The sequence below is a fragment of the Gymnoscopelus microlampas genome (genome assembly GCF_963454915.1).
Source record: "Gymnoscopelus microlampas genome assembly, chromosome: 21".
Lineage (NCBI taxonomy): Eukaryota > Metazoa > Chordata > Actinopteri > Myctophiformes > Myctophidae > Gymnoscopelus > Gymnoscopelus microlampas.
In genome coordinates, this window is record NC_139958.1 from 26,238,958 (window position 1) to 26,260,440 (window position 21,483).

At 42.3% G+C, this 21,483-nt stretch overlaps 1 protein-coding gene across 1 annotated transcript in view; it reads right to left on the reverse strand.

Annotated features, from left to right (window-relative positions):
• LOC311038129 (breakpoint cluster region protein-like) overlaps nt 1-16,513 on the reverse strand; it is a 123,797-nt gene extending 107,284 nt beyond the window's left edge. Inside the window, exon 1 of the mRNA XM_084047480.1 lies at nt 14,879-16,513. Within this exon, the coding sequence (XP_083903606.1) occupies nt 14,879-16,511 (1,633 nt within the window). The 5' untranslated portion in view covers nt 16,512-16,513. The remainder of the gene's footprint in view (nt 1-14,878) is intronic.
• Between the last annotated feature and the right edge of the window lie 4,970 nt (nt 16,514-21,483).

Below are 21,483 nucleotides of genomic sequence, written 5' to 3' on the forward strand. Positions count from 1 at the left end.
TGCGTGCAACCAGTATGCGCGCAATGAAACCCATTCTATCAGGTCTCGCTAGGACGTGCCTCACTAGCCAACACACAAGAGGGGGTTGGGGTGTGCTGAAATCAGCGCACCCCGAAACAGGTTTGGAATTGATTGCATGAAACAATCACCTGTGCGTCCAGTCTCAATGTTAGTAAACAAATAATTGGTCTATAGAAAAAGAAAAAAACTCCAGTATTAGATGTCTAATCTCTGGAGAACAACTTAATACATTATCAAATTATTCCAGAAAAATAGGTGCAGATTATTGCTTAGAATTGCAAGTAAAAAATACTTTCAGAGAGATATTCGATATGTTGTCAGACAAATGTCAACAAATCAGCTGCAGATAATGTTTATTGATGACGAAAGCCTTGCTTAGACGATCAGACTCATTTCATTGACATCTAACTTTAGGAGAATTCACAACCGTCCCGCTACATTTTTCAAGATCACAGACATGTCATGCGAATTTTTGTCATCATATTAACTGTGAACACCTCTGTACCTAAAGTAAGAGGAAAATTGTAGAGGTCAGCAAACGGCTGATCCATCGTCTGCCTAAAGATTTATAGAGGCTTGTGATGGGAGACCTCGCTATGGATTCACTTAAATAATCAATAGTGCTATGAATACCACTTGTCCTGGCGCTGCAGTAATACAATTAAAGCTGGAGAGCTGGCCGTAGGTACCACAGCTCCTCCATATCTGTTGTAGTTAATGTTCTGTCGCCAGTGCAAGGTCACCTTCAATGCAGACAGATGCGTGTGTGTGCACGAGCACACACACACACACACACACACACACACACACACACACACACACACACACACACACACACACACACACACACACACACACACACACACACACACACACACACACACACACACACACACACACACACACACACACACACACACACGAAAATTGCACAGCAGAGTGCGTTTGTTGAGGGGTGGGGTTCTATGTATCCAATAACAGTGAACATGTGAGCTGCTGGGTTAGAGAGAGAGAGAGAGACCACATTTACATTGTGTGTCGACCTAACACCATGGAATGCTAAACTACACAACAGTGAGTTCATCCCCTGTGTTTGTGTTAAACGCAAGACCTCTTGAGAAGGCCTAAAGCAGTGGAAATGTATGTAGAGTAAATAAATGTATTAACAAATCAGCTATGAGTGGACGTGCACATAATGTTTGTGGTGTGTGTGTGTGTGTGTGTGTGTGTGTGTGTGTGTGTGTGTGTGTGTGTGTGTGTGTGTGTGTGTGTGTGTGTGTGTGTGTGTGTGTGGACATTAGCTCTTCTCTAGTGACATAGGGATTCCTCTGTGGTGATGTCAGACACCTTGTCCACTGGCCACCATCCAATCCACTGCTGAGACCACGGCCAGTCAAACAGGACTCAAGGCATTGTGGCTGCTCCCCATCTCTGCCAGGAAAGCCAAATGGCTTGTTTGTTTCACCGGATGACCAATACAAAATTGGCTCAGAGTAGGGCTGGGAGATATGACTACAAATCAATATCACGATTATTTAAAACTTTTACCTCGATTATGATTAATGAACTTTTTTTTCTTTTTTTTATAGCAGATCTAAAAGCTCACAGATTGGCATTTTTTTGCCATCTTTGTATGCCACCATTGTACAACAAGTATAATACAAGGTTAAGTGGTTAATCAGGATAATCCATTTAGTCAATTATAAAAAATCTATACACATTGTTTCTATTAGAAAATATGTAGGAGCAGTAGCAAAGTGTCTTTTTTAAGAAAACACAAAATGGTGGAAACTCTTCTCAGGCAGAAATGGCCATGGCCTATATAGGAAGTTGCATCATGACCAAGAATTATTTATATTTTTTTATTGTACAATCAAGAGTTATATGCCAAAACGTGAAGCAGCCTGTTATTGCACCAACATGAGGCTGATTTGAAAAAATTGGCCCACTGGGGGTGTGCGTGCAAAGTTTCATGCCAATCAGTCCAGCGGTGGCCAAGATTAGCAGACAGACTCACTGGGGCGAAAACATAATCTCCGCCTGGACGCGTTAATAAAATAACATACAATAAAGATATAAAAATGTAATAAAATAGCTAAATCTTAATCCAAAGAGATTCAAGTAGGCTTTATTTTCCAAATAATTAAGAGTCCATTAAGCACCACTGTCTACTGACAGTGGTGCTTAACTTAACTGGACACTTAATTATTTGGACAGACTCTATGCATTATGAACTGGCCTACTGGGTCACACAGGGAGAACCAGCATCTCTCAACATGCTACCAACATTTCCACAACAGCTATTGGTTTACCCCTCAGATCTGGTTAGTCTGAGTGTGTGTGTGTGTGTGTGTGTGTGTGTGTGTGTGTGTGTGTGTGTGTGTGTGTGTGTGTGTGTGTGTGTGTGTGTGTGTGTGTGTGTGTGTGTGTGTGGTCATGGAAGGCTAGCCCCTGTGTGGTTGTGACCAGGGGTTGTGGCTCATGAGGCAGGCAATATGACACCCTGTGTCATGCCAGTCAGTTTCTAGTTTTGTGAGAAGTGGGCTCCAGCATCAATAATGGATGACAAGCCTCACTGCCCTCCCCTCCCCCTCAGGGATAAAGTGTATTTGTGTGTGTGTGTGTGTGTGTGTGTGTGTGTGTGTGTGTGTGTGTGTGTGTGTGTGTGTGTGTGTGTGTGTGTGTGTGTGTGTGTGTGTGTGTGTGTGTGTGTGTGTGTGTGTGTGTGTGTGTGTGTGTGTGTGTGTGTGTGACTGCGTATACACATGCAAGCACGTCTTTCTGTCTGTCTAGGAAGATTGAGCAAGTACTAAATAGGCCTAGTTAGTAATGTAATTTAAAAACATTTAGGACATTATTTGTGTGTGTAAATATTAGTGTACATCTGTGTGCACATACTGTATGTGTGAAGTGAACACAGACAAATCCAGCAAAAAAAAAAAGTAAAAAAAAATACTAGGGGTTCATTTGAGGTGTCACAAATCAAATACCTATCACTCTGTCACTGCTGACTGTATTATGCCCCATGGATAACAAATAAAGGTTTATCTCATCTTATTTATAGGCCGATAAGATATGATGGGCCAGATGAAAATGCTTCCGTGACAATGACGTGGGAACTGGGAAGATATGTACAAAGAGAGCAGTGGTTCCAAATCACTGTGCCACAGGTGTATTTCTCATTCTTCTTCTTTCATGTTTGGCCAGAAAATCTGCCTTCCCATGAAAATAAACAAGACTTTGCACATAAGGTCCAGTCCTATGCCAAACGTCCTCAACTGACATTGTGGGCTAATGGTCCTCATGGTGGCATTACAGTAACCGTCTTAAGTTTAAAACTTCAAGTTACAAATCAGTCATATATGCCACCACTTTGCCTGGTGAGCAGAAATGTTAAGGCCAAAAACGAACTATTATGAAGTCAATCACGTTATCCTCATAAACTAATTAAACTACTCCCAAATGTTTTCCTTAATTGACACAAACGATCCAGACAGATTTTAGAATTATTAAAGACTGAGCCCACAGGGCTGTAACTACTAGCTACAGCAAATTCTGAAATAAAGGACCAATGAAAATAAATGACAAAATATTCATGTCATGGTAGATGTGTAGATGACTGTGTATGAATGTGTATCTCATCACTGAATTTCTGACAGTATTTTGAATACTATCCTCACGTACTATCCAATTGCAGTCTTTATGCAAACAGAGCATCTTTAAAGATCCGCTTTCACACTTATGGAGAGAGAGAGCGGTCGGGGGAAATGAAACTAAGTGAGAAAAAGGGAGGGCGACGGACAAGAGAGATGCGAGGGAGGCAGAATACAACATGAAACCTGAGCTTCCCCAGGAGACAAGTCTACAGCATGCAATCCCTCTGCAGCAGAGGAGAAGATCAGCAAATAATAATAAGAGACGAAGTGTGCGTGTGTGTGTGTGTGTGTGTGTGTGTGTGTGTGTGTGTGTGTGTGTGTGTGTGTGTGTGTGTGTGTGTGTGTGTGTATAGTTCTCTCTCTCTCTATGACTCTCTATAACCCCTCCACCCCTCTCTAGACACTAGACTGATTGGTGCAAGTTAAGGCTGCAGCACAGTGGGGTTTAGAGATCTGTGATTCTCTCCCAGTCCTTTCCTTTCACCTGCCTCTTTCTATTCTCTTTCTAGTCTTTTGACAACATCTGTCCATGGATTCCATTAATGGCTCCTCAGCAATGGAGTACTCAAAGGGATTGCTCCACCAGAATGATGAGCGATGGAGGACTGTTCCCCCATTGCCACAGAATAATGAGTACAGACTAATGACGTTGTATCAGTGTTCATTTTGACAGCAAATATTTATTTAGTTTGAGTCATATTCAAAAGTTTTGAATAAAATTCCATTTAGCTTTAGTCATATTTTAGTCATCTGAAATGTTTTACTTTTAGTCTAGTTTTAGTTGACTAAATATAATGAGATTTTTAGTCGATTAAATCTACAGTCGTAATGCCTGATTTACACTTGGCTGCATGTCAAAAATTGCAGATCTACAAGCTCACAACGCATCACAGACACATAGTGTAAACTAACACCTAACTGTTTATGTTCTTCAAATCAAATGGATAATCAAAATCATGGTCAAGTGGTGCTTCTCCATCATAGCCTCAGACGTGACACTCAGGTTAACCAAACAATGAGACATTTAAGTACCACTTCATGCAGTGGTTGGCTGTAAAGAAACATCATCTGGAAACTGGATCATTTAACCGCACAAATCCTAGTGTCCCTATTATGGGCAGACATAATTGGCAAGAGGCAGCCATAGCTGAGTGGGTAGAGAGGCCATCTGGGAAACAGAAGGTCCCCGGTTCGCGCCCCGGCCCTGGTCTATGTGTCGACGTGTCCCTGAGAAAGACACTTAACCCCTCACAGCTCACCGAGTGAGGACCCCTAATAGGCAGGATGGGTAAATGCAAAGAGAACAAATTTCACATAATATGTGCAAATATACGGTGACAAATACACCCCAAAGGAGTGGGGACCACATTATTTTATAATTATAGCCTGCAGATCAGCCATTTTCAAATAAGAGATTTGGTGTAGAGGGAAAAAAAGAGGGAGCCAAGGACAGACCCCTGGGGGACTTTTGAGCTTATAGATCGGCTATTTCCACTATTAATTTTAGTTTAGTATAAAGTATAAAGTAATTAAATATGTGTTATTTGTCATATCTGCCCTGTGCAACTTTTGTTTGCGAAAGCTAAAAGCCAAACAGAAATGTAATTTTTATTCATAATGTTCCATTCATTTTCAACGACAGAAACACAATTAAATCGTTAATCGCAATTATTTGAGTGATAATTAATCGTCAACTTAAATTTGTGATCGTGACAGCCCTACACACACACACAAAGCAACCAATGGGCATGCAGTAAGTATGCATCGACACAAAGCCGAGCAGAAAGTCAGACAGATTTGGGAAAGAAACAGACACCGAAAAAAAAGAAGAACCTAGAGAATATGAAGAGAGTAGCCAGACAGGCACAAGGGATAACTTAGATACTCTCTCTAGTACTGAAACTTGGGAGGCATGCTGCAGACATTTGGCATTGATTGTGTTGTTTTATAGTTAGTCATCAGTTAAACCCCTATTGAACAATTATAGGGAGACCCCACTCTCTCCGGGGGGGGGGGGGGGGCACTGACTTTGATCTTGCCTTGCTTTTCCACTTGCTTGGTGTAAAACCTACAGAAACAACATCAGAAAGGTGAGGCTGTTCTAATTGGCTCCAAGCATAGCAAACTGGAAGCAGCTGTCAGGATGGAGAGAGAGAGCGAGAGCGAGAGAGAGAGACCGAGATAAAGAGGTGAGGAAAGACAATGAGCAGAGATAAAGAGAAGAGAAAAATACATACTGTAAAAGGAGATACAGAAAGGAGGTTGGAAAAGAGCAGGGAGACGAGCAAAATTACTCGAGGAGTCAATGCCTAATGTGACAAGAAAAAGGCTTAAATTGAAGCATTTTAATTGCCGATTTATCTGACTGTAAAGTACAGGACGTTCCCACACTTAACATGAACATAAATTAACTTAGAATGTTTACTCCAGCCCATTCTACTCCTACTTGTACAGATTGCACAATATCCCACAACGCAGCTGTAACACCCATACAGCAGTGACAACCCTTACATTTTGCACTCGCAGAGTTAAATGAACACTATAGGATTCTATTGTCAACACTGTCCTAAGCTTGGTCCTACCCCCACACAGGTAAAGACAGTGATGGGCAACATGCATTGCATCTATAATGAGTGCAGCCAGGCATGAGCTGTCAGATGAGAAAACAATGATGAAAGGATTGTTAGTCAGTCAGTACTACTACTTAATGCACAAGTTTGAATTGTTGGTCTCTCTCTCTCTTGCTTTTTCTCTTTCTCTCTCTTTTAACAGCTGTAGTATAGGACACTCTTATTGGCATGGGCTTTGATAAAATTCATTTTATTCCTGTTATTGAGACGTTTAAGTGTAGGATTTTCATCACAGCACAGAAATACAATCAAAACTTGAAAAGTGTGCTCCTCTGAGTGCAGATCTTGCCTAGCGGAGGATCACTCCCGTGAGTCTCTCCATCCATCTCAAAGACGGGCCGACAGAAATGTGAATGCTGTTCTTGGGCAATTGTCTTCACTAACTTACTAGTATGTCATACAGCCTAGTGGTCTCTAGCAAAAAAAAAAAAGGATAAAACTGTCTCCACCCATCCTGCATCCCACCCTAACCCTGGCCTTTTCAGAGGTGGCTGTGATTAACAACACACAGAGCTAACCTAGGCAATGAGGCAAACCCGAAAACACACCAGCAAGCACTTAGTGTTTCCCACAGTATATTGGGGGGGTTGACTTGTAAGGAGGTTCGTGGTTATCCTCTCCCATTAAGTATACCCTTACATTGTACACTCTCAGAGTTACATTAACACTGGGGAACATTTTAAGGTTAAATTAATCTGGTGCAATTTGAGAGCAAAACTAAGAGGACATACCCATTTCAAACCAAACTGTATAACTTGGTGGGGGATCTCAGGACATTGTTTATCGTCTTGAAAAGTCCATATTTCATGTGTGGGGGCCTTTAATACAGATTTAATATGACTAATGTATCAGGTCAACCACAAGTTGAAGTGAACCTGCATATTAAACCCCAACAAAAGGACTACGGTATATCAACAAGATATCTACATAAACCGTTTCAAATAAAGTGTACAGTATCGTTCAAACATAGAAAATAATCCAGTTCCAGGATTATAATCCAACCTTCAGGTTTTACCCCGTAACTCCACAAACTGCAACAAAAAACGAGAGCCCAATCAAATGGTGATTCCTCACAATGAAAACAACAGTAATCCATACTTAGTTAACCCTGACCAGGAGTCAATAATCTCCACTTCAGTTTTACTCATAGCTCCACAATAAGACAATGAAGTAGGCTACCGCTGAATCCACCATTCAACAAAAATTAAAACATTATTTCAGTATCAATTTAAAAACAAAAATATCCCCCCCAGATTGCACAAATAAAAACTTGCCACATGCAGCCCATTAGTACTCACAACCCATTTAGTCGATAGGTGAGTGATGAGTATATACGGAAAATGATGATGTCTGACATAAGTGAACATTCCACAAATCGAGTCACACAGACAACTGTGCCACTATGGTCATAATGCCACTTATCATCATGCCAGTCCATCCAATCTCCTAATCGTTCCCTGAAGTTTCCCGGTAGTAATTTAAATTAATCGTACCAAATAAGGGATGATTATGTATTTCAAAGGACGGTTGGCATCCCTATTGTGAATATTAGCTATTCTGGGATCGACAACATTAGGCAAAATGACATAGTATGGGGTGTAAAAAAATACAATTTAAAGTGTGCATATTTTGGGTTCATAGAACCCAAAATTAGACCACCATAGTCTAATTAATGGGAAACACTGTTACACTACAAGACCAATGGCATGTAGTGAGTGAGTGGTTTGCGATGAATACTAATTAACACAGTGTCCTCCTCCTGTAGCCAATCTAGATGACAGGATTAGCATCTGCGATGATGTAGGCTATATTCGAAAGCGCCAAGATGGCTGCTTTTGAAAAGGGCGGGTGAGGACACATGGGGAGAAACAAGTCACCAGAATTTATGTAAGGGATTTTCCAGGGTTTTTTAACAAGTTCTGTCTGTCACCATAGTTGCAGCGGAACGGAAGGGAAGTTTGTGGCTGGATTCTTGGCATGGAAACAAACAAACAGACACAAACACTGAGACGTACACAGAGGCACTTACAAATGCTTACACATTTGGAAGCGGCGACTCTTTAGAAGGGTGTGTGTGTGTGTGTGGCTTTTTTTGCAACATGTGTGCTGCCCATTTGCAGTCTTTTGAGGATGGGACATGCAGTCTGCTATAATGCTTCACCCTAGTAGGTCAGCTTCAGTTTCCAGTGGCTTCAAGGCTTGTCTGGAGATAGATATACAGTGGTGTAAAGTAACTAATTTACTCAAGTACTGTACTTAAGTACAATGTTGACATATTTTTTACTTTATGGAGTATTTCTAATTTTCAGTACTTTTACTTCTACTCCACTACACATAGAGACAAATATCATACTTTTACTCCACTACAATCATTTGAAAACTTTAGTTACTAGTTACTTTGTAGATTCTGATTATTATTACAAAACACACATTACCCACTTCAGCCATATATACAATTCGGCCATTTGAAAATAGCCGATCTACAAGCCCACAATGCATCGCGATGCGGCACATTGTGATCTTGTAGATCTGCTATTTTCAAAAGGTTTTTATACATTTGAAAACTTGTGAAATGGGACATTCTGCATAATGAGTACTTTCTAATTTTGGTACTTTAAGTACATTTTGATACCAATACTTTTGTACTTTCACTCAAGTCAATTTAGAATTCCGGACTTTTACTTGTAACAGAGTATTTCTACATTGCAGTATTGATACTTTTACCTAAGTAAACAATGTGAGTACTTTTTCCACCACTGGATAAATAGACACATGTACATACTGTACGGTATGTAGACACAGAAGCAGGCGTACATGGGTGGGGTACTGGGTAGTGTTCAAACTGTCCTCCACAAGTGAGTCAGACAGTTTGACTCCCACTAGGACACATCATGGAACCAATCCACCCATCTGCCCACTGCCAAACTAGCAACGCCATGCCAGCCACAATTCCAGACCAATGTCCAGACACTGGACACAACAAAACCAGAATTGAATATAAAGCAGTCAATCTAATTTTGCTGGCACTCTAGTCAGTTTACCCAATCCAAAGGCTATTGCCCAAGACCCCCAATGCCAAGCTGCGCCCCTCAAAATTCACGTAGTTGGAGCACAGCAAAATGTCAGAGCGTGAACATCTGAGAAAATAAAAGGCAACGGCGTAACGCACACACATAAACACACATACTGTTTAACTCCTTAGAGGTCAGTTTATACACTCTCACAGTTAAACTCCAGTAATACAGGGGACCATAACTGATCCTGGCAGGTTGCACCAGACCACAGAGAGGCTGAAGACATTGCCCCAGCCACCTTGATAGTACGATGCCCTATTCTCTCCCCACAGACCCCAGTCCCTTCCTCCTCATCTTACACTCTCCTCTCCATGACACGGGGCCTGCTGCTGAGCCTAAAGCTCCTGTGTGCCTTCTGTGGTTACTGAGGGTTTTGCTGCCAAGCTCACTTAACAGCAGAGCCTTTTAAGACTTACAGTGACACAGCCGCACACGCGCAGACACCGGCGTGCACACACACACACACACACACACACACACACACACACACACACACACACACACACACACACACACACACACACACACACACACACACACACACACACACACACACACACACACACACACACACACACACACACAATTTATAGATGTTATGTGAAGAACAGCTAGATTTAGGGTCTTGTCTTAGACAGGTACAATAGCTTATCATTTATCAGCAGTTTCATCATTTCATATCATATCCAAAGATGCATAATACATAGCCTGCTCACAATGGAGTTGCTATAGGCTGATCGCCACCTACATCTGCTGGGAAAATCCTCTAGGACAGACATCATGCATGCACATTGCACACATGTGAACTACATGCACAGTGTCATTCTAACACAGAGCACACATCATGTCGGGATGTGAGTCAAGTGTTCCCAGCGAAGTGCACGCTTACAGAACAAACAACAGATCTAAAGCATACAAACGCACACTCTGAGCACCATATTTAATCATTGAAGGTTTCTCAGAGACATTAAGCCCTATTCTCAGCCACTCTCATCAGATCCCTCTAACACACTCAAAAAATGCCATCTGGAGGAGTGCACATCCACTCCACATCACTTTTTAATGTGAAAACATACGTATGTCATCTACAGTACATAAACAGCCTAGAGAGAGAGAAAGAGGAATAAAAGAGGCTGTCCAGTTGTGTGCCTCTCTAAAAAGACCCTGGCTGGACCCTATAAGGGAGGTGCAAGGGTGAACAATGTGGCTATTGAGGCAGGGCCGAGGTCTACCCTGCCTGGCATGGCCACCCTCACAGAAACAAGGTATTCAGTGGTGTAGAGAGAGAGACACACTTCCCTTCCCTTCTGATGAATAACTGGAAACGAGGGCAAAGAGACTTGTCATTTTCTGTTACCCACCCATTGCACTACAGAGTGGACTGAAAGCACTCTTTCTTCAAGCACATCAAAACACAGAGGCAGATTCACTACAACACATTGCTGTGGGTAATACGTGTAGGCTAGGTAAGGTCATTCATTAGCATGCACGGAGCGCTTGTTTTGTATACCTTAGCAGGATGGTCATTCATCAACTGGAACTTAAATAAACTCAGAAAGACCCTGAGGGAATCCCTGCGGAGGTTGTTTGGTGTTTAAGCATCCCAGATGGAAGTGTTAGCTAGTTAGTTCCATATTGATGTTCATATGAGCATTCTGAGCATGTTCACCTGTCCCCGTCTATGCTCTCCATAAGTAAACGTTTGGAACAATTGAAAGAATATACGTTACGTATTTATTTATTTTGCCTACCGTATGACTATTCGGTAGAGAAAGAGATGTAAATTAGAAATCAAATCAACCAAATTAAGGAATATATACAATGATGCATGGCTTAAATTGCCAATAATGCACCAACAGTACAAGGATAAACTAAATTCCAACCCTAATTATAATTGTATCTATTCATCTATCTTTAAACATCTTCATAGGTTTACGTTAGTGCTCCAAAACTCTCAGTTCATAGATTATCTTTTTTGTCCCCTTCACTGGAGTTCTACCATGTAGCCTCTCTCATTGCATTGTTTTTGATTCAACACAGATATTTCACCATGTTACTAATCATGCAGTTACTTGTGTAAAATGATATAGTATATATGTATTCTGCAGTGTTGATGAAATGGAGTCTGTGTGAAGAAGAGGAAGCTGTCAGTTATCCGTCTGGTCAAATGATTTGCTAGGCACCAGATTGCTACATTTGCGTTTCTTTGATACATCTCTGAAATCAAACCTGGCAGCTGGATTGCCTCTAAATACTTTTTGCCATATTTCATGAGGCCATTCTTTTCCATGGGATTTGTGTCTTTTACACTGAAGGCACTCAATCAGGGGATTTTTCTTCTTTTCATTATATCATTCCCCCTCGTCGTCTCTTTTCTTCAACAAGTCCAAAGCTTTACTCATCTCTGCCCAGTATGAAGACCTTTCATCCTGAAACCCCCCACATCAAATGCACAAAAGAAATACATCATGAAACAATTACTATTGTTGTTTACATGAAGGAAATACTGCCATCGGGAAACCATCAGGAAAAAGCAGTGGGGAGAGAGGAGAGGAGAGGAACTGTGGAACAGAACCGAACAGAACAGAAGGTGTGATTCCCCCACAGAGAGACACTGAGGTGTCCACATTTAGGCAGCCATTAGAAGAAAATAGAAGAAAATAAATACAAGCTTACATAAGGTAACGTGAACTAGGGGGCGGCAGAGGCTCAGGGGTAGAGTGGCCGGGTAGAGTGAACTGGAAACCGCAAGGTTCCCAGTTCGATCCTGGGCTGGGGGGCTCCCCCAGAGTTAGTGTCGAAGTGTCCTTGAGCAAGACGCTGAACCCCTAAATGCTCCCGATGAGCAGGTTGGTGCCTTGCATGGTTTCCTCTGCCACCGGTATATGAATGTGTGGGTGAATGTAATGCAAAATCTATGTAAAGCGCTTTGGATAAAAGCACTATATAAATGCACCATTTACCATTTTTTAACATTTACTAATAATTATTTAATATCTGACAACTTTCAAGAAGAACAATCACCACAAGGCAGGTATTCAAATGGGCGAGAGGCTGATGTGTCAACATAGGTTACACAGTGGCGTATCGAAGACCGCCAGTGAGCACTGCTTTGGTTGAACTGACTTTATAAAAGCTATTAGTCACGCCTACTAATCGGATATATTTTTGAAGTCGATGATTATTCGAGATTAGATTATTTATTTGAAAGCCATAGCGTCGGTGTGCATTTCTGTTACACAGCGGGTGATCTTCCCATCTGTGCCTCTCTCTGGTCCCTCTACATCCCTGTCCAGTGAAGCGAGAGATGATAGCTCTCTGCCTTGCGCTGTCTTCCTCAGTATTCCTTGTTAACACTCACCCCGCATCCTGCCCTTTGTTAAACCCACACACTTCCTTCTCTAATCGTCATTACTATCGTTACCTCTCAATCCTAAAAAAAGTGAGTTAGGACAACTGTATCCCTGTTTATCATTTATCACTATTATCATCATCATCACTACAGTCATCACCCTGTCCACTTTTCCCACAGCTCAACCCCACATAGAAACTAGAACCATTGGTGAAGTGCCAACTGTCCATGCAGGCATTTTTATTTTATGATTACGTTCAAATTCCAAATTATCCCATTAAACAAATCACTTTCTTCCATACGCATTCTCCATTTCCATGTCTTCTGACAAGCCTCAAATCCCCACAGGGCTCACTGCTGTGGAAAAGATGTTAAAGAGAGCAGACATGGATGGGAGATAATCCTATCCTATAAATATAGCAGCTGGCCATATCTATGCTTGGGACCCCCTCATCATAGATAGTGTACTAATCTTAAAGTTCTTCAAACCGAATGTGTCCCTCCCTGAAAATAACTGACATGATGTCTCACATTTCTTTGTTAAAAAGTCTGTTACTTTCAGCAAGTTGGGCTCATCGGTGGATATTCATTTTAACAAATGTGAATAGCAAAGGGCCTTCTGGCACAATACACATGAAATGCCTTCCAAAATGTTTGAGGAGGTAGAAGGCTAAGATCAGAATTACTGAATCCATAACTGAACAATCATACCCTGGAATTGTGATTAATCTCTTTTCTTCTCCACAGAATACAGCAAGCCGTTCACCTCTACTGGTCTGTAGTACTGTAGACGCACACGCACGCACGCACACACGCACATGCACACACACACCAGAGTGGGTGCATTGTGCCAATACCCTGCAGCCTGTCTTGTCTGCTAACGGTGCTAAAATGCAACTCACCTAAGTGCAGTAAACACAAGAGACAACTGTCCAAAAGGTGCTACATGACACCATTGCAGTTATGCTGACCATGGCAAAAAAATATTGCATTTCGGACAATTATTTGAAATATCTGAACTACTTTTGCAGAGTTTGATATCACGTCTCATGTGCTTACACCGCCAAAGTGGAAAACTAACTGTAAATTAACCCCCCTGCATGTGCTTGGTGACATATGAAACTGTTTCTTCCATTTTCGTACCATTTTGCTCATGTCTAGCAGTCCTTAGCCAGACCTATGCCTGTCTTACGCTCCTGGCTGTACAGCTAACCGCTAAATGCTGTTCTGTTACAGGTACTGGGGCCCCAAGGCTGGAAACTGGTTAGTGATACTGCAGCTAATTGTTTGGACAGGGTAGTGGAGGAAGGGTGAGAGAGTGGTTTCTTTTGTCCATTTCTGTAGTAGTTGCAAGGCAGATAAGAAAAGAGTTTCTGGTCGAGTTTCAGGGAATGGTTTTCCTCTGAACCAGAAAAGGTCTCAATGCTTGAATCTCAGACAGTCTCGCAGGCAGATGGACACCTGTGATTGGAATTCCATACACAGAACCCTGGGAAACATCTGCCAAAGGCTAGACATCCCGTTTCAACTAGAGCCGACTGCATTTCTTTATTCACCCAACTGACATTCCAGGAAGAAGAGGTGGATCTCTCTCCCACGCAAGGCCATCCAGAGGACATGCAGCCAGGTATATGGAGCACACACACTGACCAGAGTCTAGAATAGGAACATAACTATGGTCTACACACAGTCTCTGCATTGGGGGCGAAATGAAGGGAAGAACAGCTCCTGTACACAGATCCAAAAACATCACTCAAACAACATTGACGTTTGGCAGCTTTAAAGAGCAACTTCTCACAAGGCTTACTGGCTGTTAAAATGCGTAATTAGCCACAAGTACTTGAGTATTATCTGTTAGCTAGGGCCTATACTTCTGTCCAGTCTGGTATCTATGAAATACCTCGGCCATGGGTCAAAGATGACATGACACACGAAGAAAACACCAGATGCCAAAGACTAGGCAATAACACGTGGCAATCATACTATAGCAACTGGGATAATAGAGCAGAATTTTACATACTTGACCAAATCACTTTTATTCATTCTGCATTTAATTCATATTTCATTTTTTCACACATACCGACCCTGATGGCTACTAATTATTTACTACTGTACAACAAAGGTTAAAAAAGGGGTGCCACTCACCTAGGTGGTCTCCATGGAAACTGTTATCATGGGAGGTCCTCGCATGAGGCATGGGGTCATGGTGAGAGGCAGGCGGCCAAATCTGGCCGGTCTTACGGACGCTGACGATGGTGGCCTCGGACATGACCACATGGCCGCCCTGTTGTCGGTGGTGCCGCTTCTGAGACTGTGGTGTTGGAGGGCTGCTGCTGTCGAAGGAGTGCTGGGAGTTCTGAGAGTTTTGTGATGGCGACCGGCTCTTCTCCCTGAAGGGCCTCCGGAAGGCCGTGGTGGGACTGGGAGACACGTGGCTGGACTGGCCTGAGGAGAAGTCCTCCTCGCTGGATGTCAGGTTCTCATTGGAGCTGCAGTCTGGAGTATAGCCACCACCTCCACCGACATCCTCAAAGCTCCCGGGGGAGTAAGAACGTCGTGGCCAGGTCAAGAGGTGGTCGTCGCCTCCACCGTGGTCTCTCATGGTGACCCCACCTCCTCCTCCCCCTACTCCTCTCCCATCTCCTCCACCACCTTCACCCATCATCACCCCACCAACATAGACACTGGAATAGGCCTGGAACTCAGCAGGCTGAGAGGGAGGGGGTTGTGGCCTACCCCCGTTGGCTCTGGCGGCCTGCCGAGCATTCGGCTCTCCGTCTTCATACTCTGCATCATAACTGCAGGTGCTTTCGGTGGAACGGCCTCTGTAGATCGGCCTGGTACGTAGTTCTCCAGCCATGGTGGCCAGGTTTCCCGGCAAAGAGTGCAGGGACCTCTTACGCTCCATCTGCATGGCCTGGCTGCCCAGGGAGCTGATCTTGTCTGAGACGTCGCGGTCATTGACCCTGACCAGACCTCGTTCATGGTGAAATTCCATGTTGGTGTAGAATGGTGGTGGGGGCTGGGGCTGCTGCTGCTGCTGCTGCTGGGGTTTGTCCTGGCCCTTGGCTACATCCCCTGCAGAGTGAGAGTTCGCCCGTTTGATTCTCTCAAAGTTGGACCTGAGTGCTGCCACCCCCAGCCCCATACCTAGCTTATCTTTGGGATCAATGGGGAGTTCCTTATCTTGGGGTGGTTGGCTGGGAGTTGGACGACGGGGGGAGACGGAGACATTAGCCCCTCTTTGTTTAGAGGGAGAGAGCCCATCCAAGTTGTCGCAGGACGTCGACTCAGCTTGCTGGGGTACCTCGAAAGCCGACTGCAGCTCCAGGCCGTCTCCATGGGAAGCAGACTTCCTGGCTGGAGGTGGCCTGGGTTTTGACCTCCCGGATTCCACAACAGGTTGGAATCGGCTCCTCTCCCCGCTGCCACATCCAACCCCTCCACCCGTCTCCTGCATGTGCGGCTGCTGGGGCAGGCAGTCGCAGTCGGCAGCGCCTTGCACTGACGCGGGGTCCCCCACCCCCTCGTTCAACGGGGTCTTCCTGAAGCCCCACCGCTGTCGATCATAGCTCTTCCTCTCCTTGGCCAGGAGGGTTTGCAGGTAGATCATGCGGAAGCGCTCCTTGTTGACCTCTTGCTCCAGTCTTCTGATGGAGGATTTGCATTTCTCCAGCTCCTGCTCAATGCCCCCCACGGAGCGTAGTTCCATCTTCGGGGGCTCCGATTCGGGGAACTGGGCTTTCCACGCTTCGATGAATCCCACCGGCTCCACCATTGTGTTAATGCAGGGTCTTCTCTGAGCACCCTGGTTCACACAAGGATGATGTCACTGAAGGTTCAGTGTGTCGCTTTATAGAGTCCAGTATTTGACACCAGGAAACACTAACGCTATGAAAACCAGAAGAATCTGTGATGAATTATATATTGCCTAAAGTCTATAACCTCGAGCATATTGATTTGATTTTCTCTTTCTTTATTTTATTTTTCCAGTATTGTAACTGCATTTTGTCCTGTTATTTGTAAATGTAATGTTGAGATTTTGTCTTAAAGAAAATGAAGCAAAAGATACGTATTTGACAACGAAACCAAAGTACAATGATAATTTTGAAGAAAAAGAAATCAATAAAAAATATGGATGATTACATCAACCTAGTTAGCCTCAGTTTTAACTATCGCGTTAAATACTATTCTTATTCTTATTTTAACCGAAAAGAAAAATGAGACTCCAGCTTATTGAGACGAATAATTAGGATTAACGTATGAACTGCTAAACAATACAATTTCATACCGGTTGCCTTTTCTCATGCATTATTCCATCCGTGCACAATATGAAAGAAAAAAAAATCTCGGCTTCTTCGACACAATGACAGCATCTGTCTGAGGCTCTTATAATAACGTGTGATCTCGCTATGATCGTTTGTTTGGAAATAGTATATGCTCCCATTTTTACTTACTTTCTATATCAATAATTCACACCTAGGGATCATAGTACTCCATTCAGTTTTGTGTCCATCGGCTCATTCATATTAAGAATATTTCCCTGGTGATGATCTTGCTGCTGGACCTCTTTGTACCAGAGGAGAATGGATCAAAAAAATTGGTGAAAAAATAGTTTGAACGACGATCACAGCAAAAGAAACTCTACAAAATAAGATCGCGGTCCCCTCGGCTGTTAAACGGAATAATAGGGTAGATTCATGTTTCTCCGGAGCGGTTATTTATCCCATTTTTTCATTGCACACATTTGTCGCACACACTCTGATCTTCAGATTCTACTCTGGTCTGCTGCCTTTGCCTGATGCTGCTGTGTGGTGTTGCCAGGTTTTGAGAGAGAAACAAGTAACAGGGTCTAGGAAAACAAGCCCAAAAGAAGCGACGAGGCCACATGAGCACTTTAAAGTTTAAACTAACTGAATTACATCTGCCGATCTTTTGATTGATTGATTACTTTATTAGCAGTTTACAAAATAAAGCACAGGAAAGTACAGTTCAATACAAGGTCAGATAACTAAGAGAATTTAAAACCCAAGAAAATGTGGAATATTTTTGTTAACATTTTAACAACACAAATCTTGTATGGGGGTCCGTCCCTGGCAAAATATTTTCAGATGGGCCATGGGGGTGCAGACAAATACCGTACACATTAATTTAGGGGCCCTTGACATGAAAAGGTTTGAGAACCACTGGTTTAAACAACATTAGGAAACAGGCCCCAAATAAGCAACTACACTTAAGGAACAATTAAGCCCAAAAAAACGCAACAACCATTTTTTACAAGTAACTTTACAGAAAAACAAGCACAAAGTCGCTTATAATAAGCAGACATGGCAACACTGGTTTCCATTTCAACAATGGGAGGGACCAGACACTATGATTGACAGTGATCGTGTTGGTTAAAGAGACAGGCAGCTAAAGGACCAATTGAACTAACTCACCTGGATTGTTCCTGGATTACAGTTATATATATTACATCATATTTGTCATCATCATCGTGGCATTCAAATGAACTCCCAGATATACCCATGGGATCGTCAATTCACTTTGTTAAAGTGTTTTCCAGATGTTGTTTAACATTTAACACAAAAACACAATAGTATTAGATTATTTGCCTAGTGCATTTAAAGGGACAGATGTATTTGCAAATTGCAACTGTAATAACACCCGTTATTTGAACCCGTCTTTAATTCATATCAGAATATTCCCTGGAATATATTCCCTGGAATATTCTCCTTTTACCAAGGAGAATCGAAAAAAAGAGCAATACTTATTAACGACCACAGCAAAGATATCTACAAAAGCAATGCACGGTCCCCTCGGCTGCAAAACAGAATACAGGCAGCCAAGGTAGATTCAAATCATGTTTCTTTAGAGGTATTATGGCGTTTTTTCACAGCACATAGTGTGTGCTGGTGGCGGTGCTGTGTGCATTTCCATTTCAACAATGGGAGGGAGTGGGACCACGGACCAGATACTATCATGACAGACCGTGTGATCGCGCTGGACGCTGGTTATAAGGAGGGTTGCCATGTCCGCTTAATATAAGCAACTTTGGGCTTGTTTTTCTGCGTTGTTGCGGGTTGCGTTTTTTCTAAAGTCTCTTTAGAAATTAAGCCAAAAAAGGGCTGTTGCTTATTTGGGCTTGTTTAGTCTCAATCTCCAAGATTGTTTTGAAAATAGCAGATTTACAAGCTCACTTGTAGATCAGCAGCTGTTTTCAAATAGCCGATGAATATAGATTTAAATTGCTCATGTGGCTAATTTTGGGCTTGTTTTCATAGACTTGGTTGCTTGTTTCTCTCCCAAAAGCTGGCAACACTGGCAAACACAGGCAGAGCAGCAGAGAGGACCAATTGAATTCACCTGTATTATTCCTGGCTGGATTATTACAGTTACACAGAAATATTACCTAATATTTGTCACCAATCACCATCATGATCGTCTATCATTCTGTTATAAGCGCTTTCCTACCTATCATTGAAAAAAATAAATATATATATATATATATATATATATATATATATATATATTAATGAATTGCCTACAGTGGAGTAGATTTAAAGCTGCAACCCGTAATAAGGCTTTTGTGTCCTCTCTACGGAGAGAAGTAATAGCAACTGTAACACCCGGGATTCTAACCAGGGTCCCACTCCACGTGAGGGAAACCAGATTCTAACTCTAGGACTCGGAGGGAATCCCAGTTTGTCAATCAGTTGGTGTCATCATACCCACGTAACCCACCAGGGACCACATTTCTCAAAGAAAACGTGGCGGGAGACCTCCACATCCAACCGCTGCACTGCAGATGCGCTAGGCTAGACCTATTAACATACAGACAACAGGCAAACTTGATAAAAAATAACAATTCTTTAAATAAGTAATGCAGATGTTTTAATAATTCAATTGAGAGCATAAAAAGGAAATCAAATGGACCCTTAAGGGTTTTACACTCAAGAGTTAAAGATCTATAAGGTCCATTTGTTTACCAACTCTCAATCATTTAGCTGGGGACCACCTGGAACCCTCTCAAGGACCACTGGTCTAGAGCAGTGGTTCTCAACCTGGGCCATGAGGCTATTGCAAGTGGGCCCCCAAATAATGGCAATGAAAACACTAGCACATATGCACCATGCTTTAGTGTTTTGCAGTTATATAATACTACTCAGTCACAGATGAATGCAGATCATGTTGCAGGTTCATATCTACAATAGCCTATAGCTATTAACAGAAATAGCCCAAACATTAATTTCCACTTAAATCAACAGAATTTAAAACAAAAATGATACAATGGTATATATTCATTTATCTGTTTATTTACCTCAAACCACACTCTCAGCAATGCATCTGCAATCATTATTTGGCAGAGATAATGATCGCCATTTACATAATAGTGAATAATGTTTCACAAAGTCTAGTTGAGGGGGCTATGCAGTAGTCTCCCTGTGATCAGATCAGTTTTACTGCAGCTTATACGTTGCATAACGCAGACAAAATAAGTGAACACTTGACAGGTAGAGAGAACACTGATGTTTAAGACCTTGATGAATACAAGTCAGTCCCACTCCCAGGTCCAGATGACAAAGGACTTCCATCAGTATGGATCTATGAAGGGCCTACTACAGCCATGACGAATATATTCAAACTCAAAAAGTAGACCACAACAAGTTCTTAGCATGAGGCATTTATCAATGTCAAGCGTTGTGCAGATGTCCCAAACATAAGAACAGTGATTATACCTATTAATATACTGTATATGACAGGGGTCTTCAACAGGTGGTCCGGGACCCCTAGGGGGTCCTCAGAGTTACTACAGGGGGTCCGCCAAATCTTTGTGTGATAAGATTTTTCTTTTTACCTTAACCACTTGAACCCTAGCATCCCTTCTCTGAGGAGAACTTTAGTCAAAAATAGCAGATCTACAAGCTCACAACGCCTCGCGCTGCGAGGCGTTGTGGGCTTGTAGATCGGCTAAAGGGAGGGAAAAAAAGAGGGGAAAAAAGAGCAGACCAAGTAAACAAAAAAAGTATAATCTGTAATATTTTATACAATATAGAGGGGGTCCCTGCTTCATCTCTCCCTCAGCTAGGGGGTCCTTGGCCTGAATACGTTGAAGACCCCTGGTATATGATATACCCGTCTGGAAAACCATGTATTTGAGCATTGTACGGTGTTAAAATCTATAAATATAAATTACAAAGCCTACTTACAGCTGGAGCGCATGCACAAGAGTGTATTGTACAATGATATAAAACTATGATCAATAACCCCAGTTTTTCAAGATTTTTCTAAATGTCAACAAACCATGATGATTGAAAATATGTTCTCCCATGCAAGGAGGAATGATTCAGATAGAGGAATTCCCTGCACACAAAAACAGTATAGTGTTATAATATCTACAGGGGGGAATTGGGTAGTGAATATGTGGTGAGTGGGGGCGGAACAGTACTTTTTGACTTTTTGTATTACAGTGCTAATGTAATGAATACTCCATGTTCATGTAGAGGGTACATGAAACAGTGGTCATTATATCTGAGGTGTGTGAGGTGAACACAGACACACACACACGATGAGAGGACAAACCCAGCCTCTGCATCTACTCTAAATTCAGGGAATGGAAGAGTTTATGAGAGCCAACCTAAAAAGAGAGAGATAAAGGTCAAATTATTGTTACTTAAAATACATTGTCTGGTATTACTAAATGCTAATAAATCATATATTCTTATGATAAAATAGAAGGCTTTTGTATAAAT